This window comes from Triticum dicoccoides, chromosome 7B, assembly GCF_002162155.2.
Source record: "Triticum dicoccoides isolate Atlit2015 ecotype Zavitan chromosome 7B, WEW_v2.0, whole genome shotgun sequence".
In the NCBI taxonomy this organism is placed as follows: domain Eukaryota; kingdom Viridiplantae; phylum Streptophyta; class Magnoliopsida; order Poales; family Poaceae; genus Triticum; species Triticum dicoccoides.
In genome coordinates, this window is record NC_041393.1 from 723467731 (window position 1) to 723486779 (window position 19049).

The 19049-nt window shown below is 44.3% G+C and overlaps 1 protein-coding gene and 1 pseudogene across 1 annotated transcript in view; both read right to left on the bottom strand.

Annotated features, from left to right (window-relative positions):
- Window positions 1–590: 590 nt before the first annotated feature.
- LOC119335886 lies at window positions 591–4777 on the bottom strand (annotated as a pseudogene).
- Window positions 4778–13253: 8476 nt separating this feature from the next.
- LOC119340678 (UPF0481 protein At3g47200-like) overlaps window positions 13254–19049 on the bottom strand; it is a 21140-nt gene continuing 15344 nt past the window's right edge. Inside the window, exon 3 of the mRNA XM_037612600.1 lies at window positions 13254–14865. Coding sequence (XP_037468497.1) covers window positions 13445–14865 — 1421 coding nt within the window. The 3' untranslated portion in view covers window positions 13254–13444. The remainder of the gene's footprint in view (window positions 14866–19049) is intronic.

Below are 19049 nucleotides of genomic sequence, written 5' to 3' on the forward strand. Positions count from 1 at the left end.
GCCGGTCAGCTGGTCGGAGCTCGAGAGGACCACATCAACTTTATCAGTAAGTGTGACGAGTCGAACAACGGCTCCAACGAGGAGCTCCACTCTGGCGTGTATAGCATGAAGGACGGGGAGGTGGCCCCATTGCCGTTGGGGACGACAGCCGCATGGCGAGGTCGTGCATGGCCGCCCACCTGGTTTTTCCCGACCAGAACTTGATCAAACCATGATGTGTTTTGAAAGTTGATAAGGAAATTGTAAGTTGTTCACCAATCAAGGGGTATTGCAATTTTCCAGCAGGTTGGCAAATACTCCCTCGGTCCCATAATGTAATACGTGTCAAAAAAACGTCTTACATTATGAGACGGAGGGAGTACTGAGCAAGTAGAACCAACAAATAATTAAGCTACGCGCAAGCCAGCAAGCCAGCAATGTTAGCATTATAGTAGCAGCAGATAAAAACGAGTAACAGCTACTTTCCTGTGAAAAGAAAAAGGTTGGAGTGGTAGCATCGGCACATATATTGGCGCTTTTTTTAGCTATTTTTTTATATGATTAATTTGGGATGGCTGATGTGATCTTGCTCTTGCCACATACTCTAGTAATTTTCATTTTTGCTCCAGCCCCGGTATTGATGTAGCTCCACCAGTGGTGAGTTTGACATGGACATACTACATACATCTCTCCCAGGATCACCACCCTAATCCCTGACTATTCTCAATAATGGCCATGGTCGTACGGAGTCCGGAAGCTAATTAGCAATAGCTGCTAATTCTTAGAGTTTCGTGAGCTTAATCTGCGAACCATACTGTGGTTGTAGAGTGGAGACCGGGCAAGGCGAATGCGTGTAAGATGGTGAGAGCTCGAACAAGAAGTGTTGCAGAATCACGCTCAATCCCATCTTGGCCTCTAGCAATGCAAAGTTTTGCCCAACGCAAATCCGCGGTCCCCAGCCAAACGGAAAGAACGCCGGCGAGTTCTTGGATGCGCCGGCAATGCCCTCCGCAAACCTCTCCGGCTTAAATTCATCCACATCTTCTCCCCACACATCTGGATCATGGTGAATGCACACAATTGGCAGCGCAAATGTAACGCCGGCTGGATATGTGACCCCTCCGAGCTCTGTTTCTTTATACGCCTCCTGACCAAGTAGCAGAATCGGTGGGTATAGCCTAAGAACCTCATATAGTATCATCGTCACCTGCACCGATAGAGAAGATGGACATAATCAGAGCAACCTCTCGGATGAGAAATTGTATATCAATGGCTCTCCTATAATTAATTTACTCACGACTTTTAGCCGGTTTATGCCCTCGGAATCCGGCTGGTTCTTTCCAGAGACGCGGAGAACCTCCTCCCTCGCGCGGTCCTGCCACTCGGGATGCATGCTTAGCACGACCATTGTCCATGTGAGCAGCACCGCGGTTGTCTCCATGCCCGCGAAATAGAAGAGCTTCAACTCCCCTACTATGTCATCGGTGGTCATCGTCGGCTTGGAGCTTCCGGCTTCTTGGCTTTCTTTTATGTTGGACTCCATCATCACGCCTAGTAGATCGTCGTTGTTGACATGGCCATGCTTCATCGCCCTCTCCCTCTTTGTGATTATGCCTTTCAGTAGTACTTCAACCGCACGGGCATTTGCCTTCATCCTTCTATTGAGGTTTGTTGGCAGAAACCTGCATAGGAGTATTAACAAATTGCAGGCCGTTATTTATGTCCTATGATTCAGGCAAGCATCGTCTATGTACTGGTTGTGATCATATTGTTCCGATCCAATGCTAGAAATAGGGAGATGCTCAAGATGTGATTGCATTGTTGGGAAAGTATGAGCTGACCTATAACCGGGAATGTACATCACGTTTGCCATCTTGACAGCATTTTGCGCCTGCTCTGACTGCAACTGGAAGATCTTTCTCCCTTCACTGAAGCTGCTCCCGAACGCCACTCAGGATATCACGTCGCCCGTGAGGTTCTGAAACTCTGGCCACACATCTATCTCCTGCACATCACTTTGCCCCATGGAGCTTCCCCATCTCCGCACCAATTCGCTCGAACAGGCCGCAAAAGCCGGTAACATCCTCTAGAAAAAGGCAATCCCCATTAGCCTGCAAAGTATATGCGTGTGTGTCAATGAGTTCAGTCAGGTGGGGAGTGATTGACGGACACCTTGAGCTTGTCGAGATGGAAGGCGTGGTTAATGATCCTCCGGTGGGCGACCCACTTGTCGCCCTGGTGTGTTGTCAGCCCGTTGGCCAGCAGCCGCTCGATCCGGAGGATGGACCTCTGCTTCTCGAACTGGCCATGCTTGTTCGACAGGATCTCCCGGAACAGTTGAGGTGTTAAATAATCCAAACATGCCTACGTTCTGGTAGTACTCCCTCCGTCCAGAAATACTTGTCATCAATATGAATAAAAGGGAATGTATCTAGATGTATTTTAGTTTTAGATACATCTTTTTTTATCCATTTTGATGACAAGTATTCTCGGACGGAGGGAGTACTATATTGTGTTTGAGTTCAATTACCATTAGTATAAGCGCGATTAAGGTTGCCGGATGATTAATACGTCCAGGTTCTAGGCAGCGTCCGAGTCCTAGTAAGCTTACTAGCTGTGTCTTAGTTGGTTTACTTTCCAAGTAGTGGTACGTGTTCGAGTGTGTAACGTGGTGTGCAACCTATTACGAATAGGTTTGGGTTCCCTTAGGTCGGCTGTTGATGCATATATATATATGCACAGCCATGGCGTGAGTTTGTAACACCGTGAGTTGAGAAACAAGAAAATAAAGAGGAGAAAGAGGGCACGACAAGGACCCTTGGCTATCAGTTGTTGTGCACGTGTGTTCGTGTGATTTTATGTGATCGATCCTGTGGGCGAATTTCCAACAATTGGTATCAGAGCAAGGTCGAGGTGAGGCTGCGCTTGCCCCGGGGTGGCGACCCGACTAGCGCCTCGGGGCGGGCGATACAGTCGCTGGTGTAGCGATGAGGAGGAGCAGGCGATCTATTCGCTGGGTGGTGCAGCGATGTGGAGGGTCAGGCAGTTGTCGTTCGGCGGAGCGACGGGAGAAGGTGGCGAGGACACTGTCGTAAGCGAGGCGACATGTGATTGTCGTTCTGCGGAACGACCTGGAGGAGGGCGTCAGGGTTGTCGTCGGCAAGGCGTTGGTGATGGTTGATGGTTATGAAGGTGCCGAAGTTGCGACACCAAGGAAATCATCGAGATCATCGTTGGAGGGTGCAAGGTGGAGATGGCGAAGTTGTGAGCCATCATCATGGTGTGCACATGAGTTCTTGTAAGTTGCGTCCAAGAGCTCGGGTGTGTGAGTCTTCTGCTGCAGTTGAGATGCGTCACTGGCAGAGGAGAATTGCGAGCGAGAGCGCGCAGATAAAGGAATTTGTGCCTTGCGTTTCCGTTCGTGGTCGTGAAGTTTCGGCGAGTTCATATACGGTGGAGATGAGTTGCATGTATATGGCGAGTTGTGTTGCCGCTGGACAGGAGGTGTCGTTCGATAAGATGTGGTATCGGCGACAATGAGAAAGCGAAGATGTGGCGGGTGAAAAGATGTGTCTCCCCATGTGCAAGCAACCTACGAAAAGATGAAGATCAACGTGAAGATGGACGCGCACCAGTTAAGTCGAGTTCCTGCATGAGGCTATGCGTTTAGTCTGCATGTAGCACGCTAAGATGTGACCGCGTGGCTGGTAGTCCGGGTAATCGTTGGTTAAATTCTATGAGTCGGTATGCAAACGAAGTTGCGGTGACGATGAAGTGGTGGCCATCGTTGCTTGAAGAAAGAAGTTGTGATCCGGTAAGTCGCGTCATCGGAGGCAACGGATGTGACAAGATGAACGTGTGGTCGTCTGCGTGTCTCGTCGAGTAAAAAGTCAGATGTTTGGATTAGGGGGTGAATGTTAAATAATCCAAACATGCCTACGTTCTGATAGTACTATATTGTGTTTGAGTTCAATTAGCATTAGTATAAGCGCGATCAAGGTTGCCGGATGATTAGTACGTCCAGGTTCTAGGCAGCGTCCGAGTCCTAGTAAGCTTACTAGCTGTGTCTTAGTTGGTTTACTTTTCAAGTAGTGGTACGTGTCCGAGTGTGTAACGTGGTGTGCAACCTATTACGAATAGGTTTGGGTTCCCTTAGGTCGGCTGTTGATGCATATATATATGCACAGCCATGGCGTGAGTTTGTAACACCGTGAGTTGAGAAACAAGAAAATAAAGAGGGCACGACAAGGGCCCTTGGCTATCAGTTGTTGTGCACGTGTGTTCGTGTGATTTTATGTGATCGATCCTGTGGGCGAATTTCCAACATGAGGGTCGCTCACCATCACCCTCGGCTCCGGGCCGAACCATGTCAGAGCGACTTTGCCTGCAATAGTCCATCCCTGTGATCTCTCATGTAATTCGGCAAATTCATGGAGATCAAACACCAACACCATACGACGTACGGCGGCCTAACTGAGAGGGGACGGTGGTTAATTAATTGAATTACCGTGTTGCTGGATGATGGCATGGTCGAACGGCACCGCGCGGGCGGGGACGGCGTGCGAGGACAGCGGCATGGGCTGGGAGCACGCCGCCGCAATGAGCCGCACGTACTCCTTCATGTCACCGGAGGGGAACCGGTATTGTGTGCCGCTGACGCCGTGGGACAGCAGGGCCCGGGCTACCCTCCTCGGCCGAGCCAGGCGCCGGCCAGCGCCCGCCCGGCGCACCACAGCGCGGCCAGCAGCGCCCCGAAGACGCAGAGCAGGCTCCATGGTGGCGAACCGAGAGTGTCCATGCCCTGAGATTGCGATGAATGAACCCGTCTCTCTCGCTCAGTCTCTGTATATGGGCATCTCATGAAAAAGGTGTCCTCGTGCACCGGCGTGAGTGACACGGCAGGTGAAGAGACTAGGATGAGACTTCGGTGGCGGGTAGAATTTTCTTGGCTTGCTACAGGTGCTGTCGCGGAAAACGTCCCGGCCTACTAGCCTAGCTGATTTGATGGTGTGCCGTGCCGCCCGGGCCCGGCCAACGGAGCCAAGGTGATGAACACGACGTGGAAGTCCAGGTGCAGCGCACGCACGCTGCCGCGAACTCTCTGGACCCGCCCGCTCTCGTACACGTGCGCGGCTGCGCTGATTTCCGTCGTGGTCGCGGGACAAGCGTGCTTCTTCCCTTCCTTAAAAAAAAGCAAGTTTGCTCCCTACGGAGGCTTCCAAAATGGCGTGCTCTTTTGCAAGTTTGAAAATACCTATACTAAAGAACCAAATTCAGAACTAACTCTAGTGTGGAATACCTACAAAACTACTCTCACCGTCCCATAATATCAGAGCGTTTTTGACACTAGCTATTATATTATGAGACGAAGGGAGTAATTCAGAACTCAAATTCTACTATAGAAACTTAGTCTCACGATGAATGACTAATCACGTACCGGTCGCAGGTTTAGCACATGTTCGAGAGAATAGAACAGAGGATGGACAAAGTTAATGGTCTGTTTTATTGGACGGCTTAAAAAATAACTTGCCTCTCCTTAGGTTAAAAAATAAAGTTGTCCACAAAATTTGTTAAGACTTCTAAATTAGTTATTCTAATAGCTAGTTTAGAAGCCCCAATGAATAAGAGAGGTGGCTTATGGAAGAAACATGGAGGAGGTGGCTTGTTTTTTAAGCTGAAAAATAGAATTGGCACCAATCCTGATTTGACCCTATTTTAAAAGTTTTGCATTATCTAAGCCTCATGCCTACTGCCAAACACAGAGGCGGTAGGGTTAATGGGCTATCGTCATGGTCGAGTTTGGTACAACCCTTCTAAACACAACAATGAGGATATCTCTACATACCCATTCATAATAAAAGGCATGATAGTCTTTTTAAAAGTACATCGCCCACGCGTACATAGCCTTCCGCCTTGGGCCTGCCCATTATATTTTTTTTCCTCTTACGTAAAATCTTTAAAAAACAATGCCTAGCGGGAATCAAACCCAACACCTACACGTTTAGTAGCAGAAATGTAACCAATTGGAATACTTCCTTGTTATGCCTAGTGACCCTTTTTTTTCTTCAAATATAACACTAACCAGTACCATATGCAAGTTGCGACATGTCCGGCCATTTATCAGCTTTTTTTAATCGTGAAAAGTCCAGAAAAAGTAATATTTGTAGAATACCAAAACAACTTGACATAGTGTTGTGAATTGGTCATACAAGCCAGTAAAAAAAATTGAGGCCATTTGATGGATGTCGAGAAGCAATCTACTCTCAAACGGACATTACTCGTTGACACGAATACTCTACGTTGAACATGGCATTTTTTTGATATTCTTGAAATGATCCCAACTTGCCACCAGCTAGGCATGCCCATAGTAGGCATCCATATCAGGTTTGAAAGAAAAACATATTTAAAATCATAATTTAAAATGGTACTTAAAATTGTTATTTTAAGTCCTAGAATAAATAATAAATATAAAGAGATAAAATTGAAAATAGTACATGTTTACTTATAGTATTCAATAAATATTTAACGGAAAAAAGAATTTAAAATCATAATTTACAGCAATTATGTAAAACTATTATTTTGGTATTCCAAACAATATTTCAAATTTTTAAACATGTTCAAAAAGAATAATCAAGTTCAAACAGAAGAAAAATGAAATAACGAAAAAGTATGAAAACAAAAAATAGAAAATAAAAAAATGCTTAGGCCTTGGCCCAACTAGGTGACGGCATCGCTCCCGTCAGGCGTCTGTTGGACTTAATTTTTGTCATTTTGAGCGCTCATGGATTTGAAAATGTTAATCGATTTTGACAAACTGTTCAGTAAATTGAAATAGATTACCAAAAATAAAATAGTTGCAAAATATAGACTTCTTGATTTTGGGAACCCTGGCTTCCCAGCTGTGTTTTTTTTTTGTTTTGGGAACCTTCTAGGAGGATCTTGAACCACCTATTTTTATATTTTTCCTTTTCAGTTTTTCATTTTGTCTTCTCTCCTATTTTTTTTCTGTTTCTTTTTCTTTCCTTTTTCGTTTTGAGTGACAATTTTGTTTGTTCTATTTTTTCATTTCTATTTTTCATAAATTCAGTAACTTCATAATTTCCAAGTTTTGTTCGTAATTTGGAAATATTTCACCTTCACAATTTTGAAAGATTTCCGGTTCAAAATTTCAAATTTTCCATATTTATTATTCAATGTTCTCATAATCCAGAAAATGTTCAAATTTTCCAAATACAAATCATGTTTCAATTTTTGTTCAGATTTGTTAATCAATGTTTGAAAACTGAAAGTATCTTCACAATTCAAATAAAAATGTTTGCGCTGTCAAAAAAAATTTAGAATTCAAAAATAAATTCTGAACAATTTTGAAAAACATGAACCATCTTCACAATAAAGAATATTTACATTCTGAACAATTTTGAAAGACATGCACGTTTTTTTGAAACTTCTGTACAATTTTTAAGAATAAATCCTTGAGTTTCAGGAAATAAAAAAGAAAGAGTTCATGAATTGGGGCCATTTCAAGTTCATCAATTTGAAAACAAGTTTGCCTATTTGATGTAGTTAAGAAAATTTGCAAAAGATAATCGATTTCAAAAAAGTTCACAAATTTGGTAACTTTCTGTGCAAATTTGAAAAGTTCATCAACTTGAACTAAAATCCATGAATTTAAAAAAGTTCATGGTTATAAAACAAATGACAAATTTAAGCAGATGGAAAAGAAAATTCAAGAAAAAGAAAAAGAAAAAACTAATAGGACACAAGAAACCTGACAGAGGATACACACAAGAAGAAGAAAAAAGAGAGGCAATTGTAACATAATGTTGCTTTCCTAGTTGGTTTGATTGTGTGGAATGATAGCTTTAGGTTGAGAGTTCGAACCCACTTTGATGCTTCTATTTTTCAATTTTTTATTTATTAAGGGTTCATATTGCTCTTTATACGTTTTGTGAGGGGGTTTGTAGCGGAGCAGGACTCATATTTTAAAACTAGTAGATGATACCCCGCGCGGTTACCGCGGTAATCTTATTAAAAGAAATGCATGATTAGGTGCTACACAAACAACTAAAACTAATGAATAAAGTGTGACAACATTTTTTATTTACACTTAAAAACATTAAGAAACTATTAACAACATTTTTGATTTACCGGAGGCAGCCCCTGCTGATTTTTTAGCTGCTTTGGTGGTGCTCGCTGTGGGTACTCTCCTCTGGCTGTGGGAATGAATGGGATTGAAAAGGGGAAGAAAGGAAACATGTGAGGAGGTAGCTTTATTGTTAGAGATAAGGTTGGGGGAAGCGGTGGGCTGCCTGACGCGGGCCATGTGGCGCGCAAAGGAGGAGGTTTACGAGATGAAGAAATCAGTCGGTGGATTTAGAGACTTCTCCTATGTTCTTGTTAGAATAAATCCGAGGTACGCGGTCGATCCACCGAGGAACAAGCAATCACAGACAATGATGACACCGAGATTTGTTAACGAGGTTCAGCGAACTCGCCTACTCCCCAGGCAATGACTACGGGCGCTCCTCCCCGAGATACCGCAACACCGGCCACCCGGGCGCCGGCACAAGCCACCAGCACCCCCTTGCGAACCTGTCGCTATCTAGTTGTCATGGGTTACAACGTGGGGTGCCTCCTCATATATAAGAGGCCAAGGGTACAACGTGTCCGACTCCGACACTACACGTATCCTACCCACACTACAACACCAAGTCCAAGCGTAACCCAACTAGTACAAAATATTCGACACAAACACAACAGTTCTAACTATCAAGACAGCCTAAAAAGAGACTTAATTAAGAGAGTCCAATTCCAATAAAATAACTATGCTAAATAGACGAGAGGGATAATGCATCAATTCTAAGAAACACTCGCAGCGTTGTATGGTAGAGACCAGTCTTTTTTTAAACATCTACTCCCCCCGTTTCTGAATATAAGTCTTTTTGGTGATCTCAATATGAACTATATATGAAGCAAAATGTGTGGATCTACACTCTAAAATACATCTATATACATTCGTATGTAGTCCATATTAAAATCTCCAAAAAGAGCTTATATTTAGAAACAAAGGGAGTATATCCTAGAAAATAAGGTCTTTTTTGACATATTTATACGTACAGCTTGAAGCATTGGACCACGAGATTTTTGGCCAAAGTCAGTGATAAAGGAAATAAATTATTTTTATTATGCAGGGGTTATAAAAGCTAAATTGAATTTTATTATACCGTGGCAAATTATTATTTACAAAAAGGAACATATTATGAGATGAATTTTATAACTAAAACAACAGATATCACATTACAATTTCAGCTATATAAATGTGCATAGAATGCATAAATCTACTCAATGAAAAAGAAGTGGAACATCGGAGCTCTCTTCATAGGAAAAAAATGTAGAAGAAAGAGGTAATGCCAGATTTTGACGCATAATGTAATTTGATTAGAAGATGTTCTCTAAATTTAAATATCCTACCTAATGGAACATGAAGTGTGATTAGGCGGATGAAGAAACAGAAGATAAGTCTAGGTACTATACTAGGGTGCAAGTATCACACAAGGCACCAGACTTATTCACATAGGTTAAAAATATATTATCTGTTGATTATAGTTATAGCGGCTGAGATTAAATGATGAGAAAGCTACACACGATATCAATGACCTACAATTAAGTTGAGCATTTCCTCCACAGAAAAAAGTAAGTCAAACATTAGCACGTAAAATTGAGTCTAACATTGACGCGTACAAAACCAACACGTGTATTATGCATTACAAAGAAGAAGCATATGATTGCATAGGCAGACCTACCCTCCAGGCAGCCCTAGCCGTAAGCCTAGCTTTGGCCCATGTAGTACAAAAAACAAGACAATGTTTTGTTTTGGCTTCTGCCCAAAAAAAAAAAAATTGCACCCAGCAGCCAGCATCCTGTCGACTTGATGGTGGTGCCGGCATGAGAGCCGACGGATGCACGCACATCTCAACGATGCTTTTCAAGTTTAAGTTCGTCAATGTAGTACTACCTCCGTTCTGCTTTATTAGTCTTCATTGTATTTTAGGTCAAAATTTGACCATGTATTTGACTAGCAAAATATTAATGCATGACACTGAAAATTATATTGTTTGATTCGTATTTGAATGTAGTTTGCAACGATATAATTTTTTTACATATAACATATATTTTATTAGTTAATTATTAGTTAAAATCATGGTTAAAATATGACCCAGATTATGAGGAGGACTAGTAAACTTTCTTTTTGGAACGTAGACGCTAAAACCGTCCGGTTTTAAATTAATAAAGCCATAAGGCAGCATCCACACATAGTTTAAACCTTACAAACCAAAGAAGTCATAAGATCATCGAGCCCCAAGTCCCGGAATAAGCTAAGATAAAGCAGCAAGCAGTTTACGATCACAAAAGTGGAGCATAGCATAAAGTTCAACGCAAAAGACTCAAGCTGTCACATCTCCTTGTCACGCCTTCACCATAGTCTGCTTGATCTGCTCCATGATCCCGTTCATGCGGTCCGCGTCACGCGTCTTCCCCAACGGCGCCCAAGCCTGTAAGAAAATGTGACATTTGTAGATAATATCAGCTGGGTGGGCCGGGAACTTGTGTTCTATCGTAATTTTGTTCCGGACCGACCAAAGAGACCAAAGCAACGCCCCTACGCATCGCCAGACTACCCTTGCATTGGCCCCCCTCTGTGCCGAAAGCAAGGTAAGCAGGTCATCGCTAGACTGAGGGTTCCAATTTTGCTTGAACGAATCCCTAACCACGCTCCACGCAAATCTAGCAAGAAAACAACCGAAGAACACGTGATTTGTGTTTCCCCTTAAACCGCAAATGGCACATGTTCCGTCTGCCGGCCCGTTTCGTTTGGCCATGTTATCCGAGGTAGGTAGACGGTTGCGGAACATTTGCCACATAAAGATTTTGATCTTGAGGGGGATACCGGCCTTCCATATATAGCCCCCTAGACATGTCTAGCGCGGTGCCCTCAGTCAACTTATCATATAGGGACTTAACCGTAAACTTTTGGGAGGAGGTAAGCTTCCATGAAATAGTGTCAGTCCCTTGGCTAAGATTCCGACCGTCGAGGTCAGTCACCAGCGCGGCCCAACTAGCAGCCTCCACTGCCTCTAGCGGCCGAATGAAAGAAATCGTCGGGGGGGTGGACTCTCAGGGCGTCGGCCACCATAATGTTGGTGTCCGTGGCAAGTTGGTATAGCTTCGGATGAGATTGCCACAATGGTGATTGGCCCCACCAACAATAGAGCCGAAACCTCGTGGACATGCCGTTATTAATGCTGAACTGAGCCCCAACTGAGAAAGTCGGTCTCACCGCTTGGACCCCATTCCAAAACGCCGAGCTGTTGGGTTTTTCCTTGAACAAATTTCCATCCGGGGAGTATTTCACCCGGAGGATGTCTGCCCAGAGTCCCGACTCGTGTTGGGAAAGGCACCACCACCACTTGGTGAGCGAGGCTACATTCATGAGCTTAGAGTTTGTAATGCCCAAGCCTCCGAATTTTTTTGGTCTGCACACCACAACCCATTTCACCAAGTGGTCTTTGCGTTTGGTCCCGGTTCCTTCCCAAAAGAACCGAGAGCACGGAGTATCAAGCCTAGTGTGGACTCCATCCGCGAGAAGGAACATCCCCATTGTAAAGATTGGGAGAGAGGACAGGCTCGAATTGGTGAGGATCAACCTAGCTACCGAAGATATAAACCTACCGCTCCAAGGAGTCACACGGTTGGCCACTTTGCCATATAGTGGCTCCCATTCTGCTATGGTAAGTTTCTTATGCGAGATCGGAAGGCCAAGGTACTTAATCGGGAAGCCCCCAAGCTTGCAATTAAGAAGGTTGGCGATCCGGGTGCTTTCTTGATCAATCATCCCAATGGTGATCACTTCGCTCTTAAGGAAATTGATCTTCAGCCCTGACAAGAACTCAAAAGCGAGAAGCAATAACTTGATCGATGCGATACTATGAACATCGGGCTCGAACCGTAGCATCGTATCGCCCGCGTATTGCAGGTGAGTAACCCCGCATGGGATTAGGTGGGAGACGAGCCCTTTAATGTGTCCCGCAGCTCTTGCTTTGTTGATCATGGCCGCAAGGGCATCCGCAACAAAATTAAAAATAAGCGGCGAGCTCGGGTCTCCCTGCCAGAGGCCACGTTTGTTGCGGAAGAATTTGCCCATTGTACCATTGATGGTAACCGCCGTGTGCCCACTACACACGAGATGCATGATGCGGTGTACAAATCCCGCCTCGAAGCCCTTTTTGAGAAGGACCTCCCGCACGAACTCCCAATTCACGCGGTCATAGGCTTTCTCGAAATCTAACTTAAGTAATACGCCCTGTGCCTTGGTACGTTTTAGCTCCTGAACTATTTCTTGAAACGCAATGGGTCCCTCTAGGATGTTACATTGTTTAAGGAAACCGGTTTGGCTAGAACTAATCACACGTTGTGCTATCGGAGCTAAGGACAAGTAAACTAGGACGGAGATAGTACCACGCTGCTGCTGCTGCTGCGGGGTGCTGCTGCCAACGCACCTACTCTTCGCACTAGCTTATCTTGATCGCGTTCAACTTGGCCTCTTTGCCAGATAACCTCTATTCCTAGGTACTAATACATTCTTTGACCTTCTGAAGATTCAATTCCAGTTACTCAATTACAAAAGTACACACTACCATATTCAGCCTGTTGACGCATAACTACATAGGCATGCACGAGACGAGTTATATCCACATAGATTTACATGTGTCTAATGGATGGACATACAAACTCAGCAAAGCCAACCAATAATTGAAGCTCATCAAAAAACCCATACACGGCGACAGAGCTTGATACAATGGGGTCACGCAAATAAATAAAGAAGCAAACCAATATTTTAATTCTATCCTAAAATCTATGTATGCACAATTAATCATGGTTGATCACTTTCTTTGTGGTTATAACTAAAATCAAATAGATTCACTCATTTTGCTCAGTATGTAGTCTTTTTTGAAATCTTTAAAAAAACTTATATTTAGGAACGGAGGGAGTAATACATCCAACTAAAATCATTTTCTAGAGGTCTTAATGATATGTCGATGCTAACATGGCGTCCTTTTCTATAAATAACCAGATTCTTTTGGTTTATTGTGTCAATATCAATAACCAGATTATTTTGGTGTTTCGTCATCACACATGAAATCTTTTGTATAAATACAGGTGTAGCAACATATGAAACAAAAGGAGATAGGTAGAGAGAACACAACACTACAATATGAGAATAGGGAAATTCTACCCGCGCAAATGCGCGGATCACCCTGCTAGTTACACAAATCATGGACGGTCCATGGTTAGAGAGTAACAAGAAACAGTGTATGATCTCCCAATGCATGGCCTAGTTTTATTGGAAGCAGAACGCACCTGAGGTGTTGTCAGGCCCGACATATTTTACTTGCTAGCTTACCGCTTACTTGGGAGGCTTGAAGTAGGCATAGACAGCGAAGAAGGTCTGCAGCACGGACATGGCGAGCAGGAGCAGAGCTGCGAAGACCGACATGGCCACCCAAGGGTTGCTGAAGTAGTTGCGCACAAGCTCCATGCGCCACTTGTGCCGCCTGCGCTCCCTGTACCTGTTCACGTCGTCCATCAGACCGACCAGGTAGTTGTTTGTCGACCAGTGCACCCTCCCGACGACGTCGCTGAAGAATTGCCAGGCGACCCTCCTGCTGCTGAGGTGGCTGACGAGGACGCCGTGCAGTTCGAGGATCCTCATGTCCTCCGCCGAAGTGATGAGGCAGTCCATGAAAACGGCGTAAGTGGAGACATCTCGCGGGGTGTCCGGGTAGGTCTGCTCGAACGCGATCAGGTTCCGGAACAGCGACTCGCTCGAGTCGTTGAGCTCCAGCTGCGGGATCTCCAGGATGCCCCGGGCCAGGGAGAAGGTAACGTTCAGGAAGCTCGTGGCATTCTCCCTCTTGCGGAACCGAACCCCAGCCTCCTCCAGCTCCTTTGCGCACGGGATCCACTGCGGGATCTCAGACAGCAGATGGTCGGCTCGGCGCGGGCCGGAATGCTGCGGGCGGTGGTTGGGCGGGAAGCCGACGGAGAGGTAGAAGAGGTGTAGCAGGTGGTGCACCTGGTCGCATTCAATGGACCAGCGCTGCAGCATCTGGGGACGAAGAGAGCGGAAAAGCCTGAGGCTGCCGGTCACCAGGAGCTCCTCGTGCTCGTCCTCGTTCATCAGCTGCTGAAAGAGCTCTTGAATCACGAAGAACGGGATCTGGTTCTCAAGCAGCAGCAGGTCCCGCGTCACAAGCTGCCACACAAAGCACCTGCCGTAAACCTGAGCCCAGTCCTCGTCAGTGTCCACAAACTGATCACTGCTGCCACCAGCTTCTTCCATCTTCGCACGGATCGCGTACTTGAGCAACCGGTGTAGGATGAAGCAGCCGTCTTTCAACATAATGTCGGCCACCTCCTTGTCTGGGTATTCTCTCCTAGTCATGATGGTGTCTTCAGAGTAGGATGCTCGAATTCGAGGCAGGAGGCATTCCATGCTCGTCAAACATCCGTCCAGTAGCACCGCAGTCCTCTCAGGCTCCAAGAGGGGGCAGCGCCTCTGCCGCCTGATGAGCTGTCCTACACAGCGCCATTTGTAATTTTCCATCCGCTGAGTTCCCGGAGAACCGTAAGGCCTGCCCAGACAAACAGCAACAGGCATATGTTCTCCTTGGGGATTATAATCCAGCTTCTTCGTAAGTTCCTTGGGGACCACATAGATAGTTGGCTGCTGCTTTGACATCGGATCGCCCGCACCGCCCAACAGTTCCAAAAGTATCTTAAAATGTCCTCCATCTGCATGCTCGTCGCTATTGTTTCCTGACGAAACTTGGACCAATACACAATTGTAAGTTTCACTGCTTTCTGAATGTCTTTTGTTTTTAGAAAAAAAGAAAGAGGCAAACGATCTTCCATTGTCTCATTAATTAACATGGACCCTTTTTTTGGCATTTGTTCCTTTTCACGTTATTAAGATCAATATATTTAATGAACATGGACCTTGACGACGACTAAAAGGACAAACGCCGTAGGCTAGCATATTAGTTTGAGAGAAGCGCACTTTAGGCTGGCCATAGTGGAGTAACATAACTAGTACTATCACGCACTTGGGTCTCGCAAACATACTTATGTGGCAGGCAATTAAAGAAGAGAAAGGACTATACTCCCTCCTTTCCGGTTTATAGAGCTTATCTTAAAATTTTAGTTTTTCCATTTTATAAGGCTCAATTTGGTTGTTTCTCATCACATGTTCAGATTCCAAGGTACATTAAATCATTGCATGCAAGTATTGAGAGAAAATTGACCAATGCATGTAATTTATGCATGCATGCATTGCAATTAATGCATTGATAAACATAATTTTTTAAGAAAAACAAGAGCATTAATTAGGTGCTTTTGCAAACTACAAAAAGTATTCCACCACTCACCATCTACCTTGGTTGGTGAGATTTTTGAATTGAGCCTTATAAACCGGAAAGGAGGGAGTAGTAACATAACTATATACCGTATCATAATAAATGTTATGCTACTATGTGTCATGCATGGTAATAAATTAGACCACTTATGATACTAATCTATGATACTATGCACTATGGATATAATATCATACACTAGTATCATATGCATGATACTAGTATATGATACTCTCCACTATGTCCAGCCTTACAACATGAATCTATAATATTATCCATAGTGGGAGTAACTTCAACAATAACATCGGAACCAACTCAGCAAATTTTTGCTTTATGTGGCAATGATTTAATGCGGAGAGAGATGATTTGAGAATATAGCTAGTTACTCACACTATGGGTAACATCACATATATTAAGACAAAATGAGTCTAATTAATAAGTAAAGTGTTACATGGCACCACACATATCTATTCCGTACTATAGAGGTACAACCTCAGTCCGGGTTTATTAGGCCTCTTTTATTTCGGGCTAAAGTTTGACCTAAAACTTTAACTAACAAAATATAAACTATATTCCAAAAAAATTATATTGTCGGATAGCTCTTTCAAATACAAATCCAACAATAGTAAAATTTTATAGCATATACTTTATATTTTAATAGTCTATAGATAGTCAAACTCTGGCCCAAAATACGAAGGGGCTCAATTAACCCAGACGGGGGTAGTAGTAACATATACTAAACACTAGTAACATATGCATGTTAATATTCTAAGTTACTTCCCACTATGGGTAATCTAATACCTAAATAGTTCATCCCCACTCGGAAATTGCTTTTGGTGACAGAGCTCGATGCAAACCTCGAAATGCAAAATTGAAAATTCATTTAAATTCGTATTTTTACATTTCAAAAAATTCCAAAAAAATATGTCAGAGACCGCACCGCCTCCGGTGAGGCAGCGACGACACACCTAGCGCCGAATCCATGTGCCATTTTGGCAGACGCAATGGATTCTCCTGACGGATGGCGTCCGAGCATTGCCATGCACGGGCCACCTCGCGGGAGTGGCGGAGCGCAAGCTGGACAGCCATCTCCTCCTCAAGGCTGCGTGGGCTGAGCTCGGGTTCGACGGATCTGGAGGTAAAGGACTCGGATCTGCTGCCCGCCATGCCGGAGACCGACGGAGGTGAACTCGAGTGACGGATGGGAGTGAAATGAAGTGGCTAGGTTTGGTCTGGTGAGCGGATGGGGACGAATATATGTCGGGTCAGGTGGGCCAGCGTGGGCCGGGCCCGACGTGGCGTGCGTGACCGGGGGCCCCCATATCCGCCTCATATTTGGGCTGGATATGAAGGGTTCCGGTCAGGCCCAGCGTTTGAGACCCGTTTGAGGCGTCCCTCTGGGTCAAAATTCCGTGACCGTGCGGGCTGCCCGAGCGTATGAGCAGGGTTTGGGACGCTCGGTTGTAGATGCTATAAGGTCATCTCTAAGGGAAACCCTCAAAGTTCTGTTTTACGTTCGATCATATATTTTTGTTCACTTTTCGCAATCTAATGGGACCTTGATCGGTCCGCGAATGGACCAGACGTCCATTTTCCAGCAAATCCGAGAGAAACGTGAGCGAGTTTTTTACCGGAGTTCGGACATCCACTTGACCAGCCAAAAGCCTCCACGTGGTCTTTCTCTCTCCGCAAATGCACCCCCCCCCCCTTCTCATAACGAACAAATAAGGACTAATTTGTGAAAAGGGTTCAGTGACTCTCTCTCTCGTATCATGTCCACCGAGCACGTCCGAATATAAAAACAGACATATAGTGAAACTGCCCTAATACAACCTCTCACTCAGTGTTTATTGGACCGGAGAGCCAGAAAAGACTACTCGTATTACTTTTCTTTCCTTCAAATGGACAGCTTGTTTCTTCTCTTTTTTCCCATTTGCCAGCAAAGAAATACCCAACTCTGTGACTGGCCTGTGGAAATGCATGCTTAACAAGACAAACATGACAGTTGACTCTCACGGGTAATCCACCGACACAAACACAATGATTAACATGATGCATGACGTGTGGTCATAGGCTCAGCGAATCACAATCATTTCTAGAACCACGAGAAAGATGGATCCGAGTGCTGCTACCAAGCAGATAGTATCATTCTAGGTCAGGTCACAGTGAAAAGTATTACTGCATTTGCTAATGAACGACATCATGCATATAATACTAATGTAGTATACCACATTACTAGTGTATATTAGTATCATGCATATGATACTAATGTGTATTATACTATATTTATAATGCATAATAATTTCTTCGTTTGAAAAAGTTTGTCCCTCGAATGAATGCATTTAATATCAAGTTAGTGCTACACTAGTAGAAAAGGGGGCAATGGTCCAGGCCGGGTCAGCCCATTAGTCCCGGTTCAGTCCAGAACTGGGACCCATGGGGGCATTGGACCCGATTCGTGAGCCCCGGGGGCCGGCCGGGCCACGTGGGCCATTGGTCCCGGTTCGTCTGGACCTTTTGGTCCCGATTGGTGGGACGAACCGGGACCAATGGGCCTCGCTCCTGGCCCACCACCATTGTCCCGGTTGGTGGCTTGAATCGGGACCAAAGGCTTCCCTTTAGTCCCGGTTCATACCACAAACCGGGACTAAAGGGTTGGTCCTTGCTGCGGTCAAAGTTTAGTCCCACCTCGCCAACCGATGGGCGCTCACACCGGTTTATAAGCCCCTCCCTCTCTGCGTTGTTGAACTCCTCTCAAAGTGAAAATAGATGCCCTTATACAGGGAATTTGACCTAAATTCATACTGAATTTCTCTGAAATTCATAGAAATTTATTATGAATTTAGGTTGAATTCTCTCTATAGGCGCATATATGCTCTTTTTTAGTAAAGTTAATCACAAACTTGTGATTCACACAAATTTCAAAGAATTCAAATTTTAACTATTCATGCCACCAACCGGTTCATGTCACCAACCGGGACCAATGATATGCCTACATATACCATACCAAAATGAAAGAGAGGCGCAATGCTCACCTGCACGTTGCTTAGCTTCAGGCCAACGTGCAGGTGAGCACTGCGCTTCTCCCTTCATCGTCTCTACACTCAGGGCTTATAAACCGCTGCGAGTGCCTCTCGCTTGGCGAGGTGGGACTAAAAAACAGCTGCAGAAAGAATCAACTAAAAAACTCTTTTACCAGTTCATGCCACGAACTGGTACTAAAAGGTGCTCGTGGGGCACCAGCCTTAAAACCTGTAGCAAATAAAATGCCTTTGTAACAGCCTTAGAACTGGTACTAAAGAAATCAACTAAAAAGCTTTTATAAACCTCTAGTATTATTGAAACTAAAATTATATAGAATTTTGTTACAAACTTTAAAAGCAAAAAGAATTATCATAAAAGAAAATAAATAAGTAATTAGAATTCTATTCAAAACATTAAAAGCAAAAAGAATTATCATAAAAGAAAATAAATAAGTAATTAGAATTTTGTTACAAACTTTAATAGCAAAAAGAATTGTCATAAAAGAAAATAAATAAGTAATTAGAATTCTGTTCAAAACATTAAAAGCAAAAAGAATTATCATAAAAGAAAATAAAT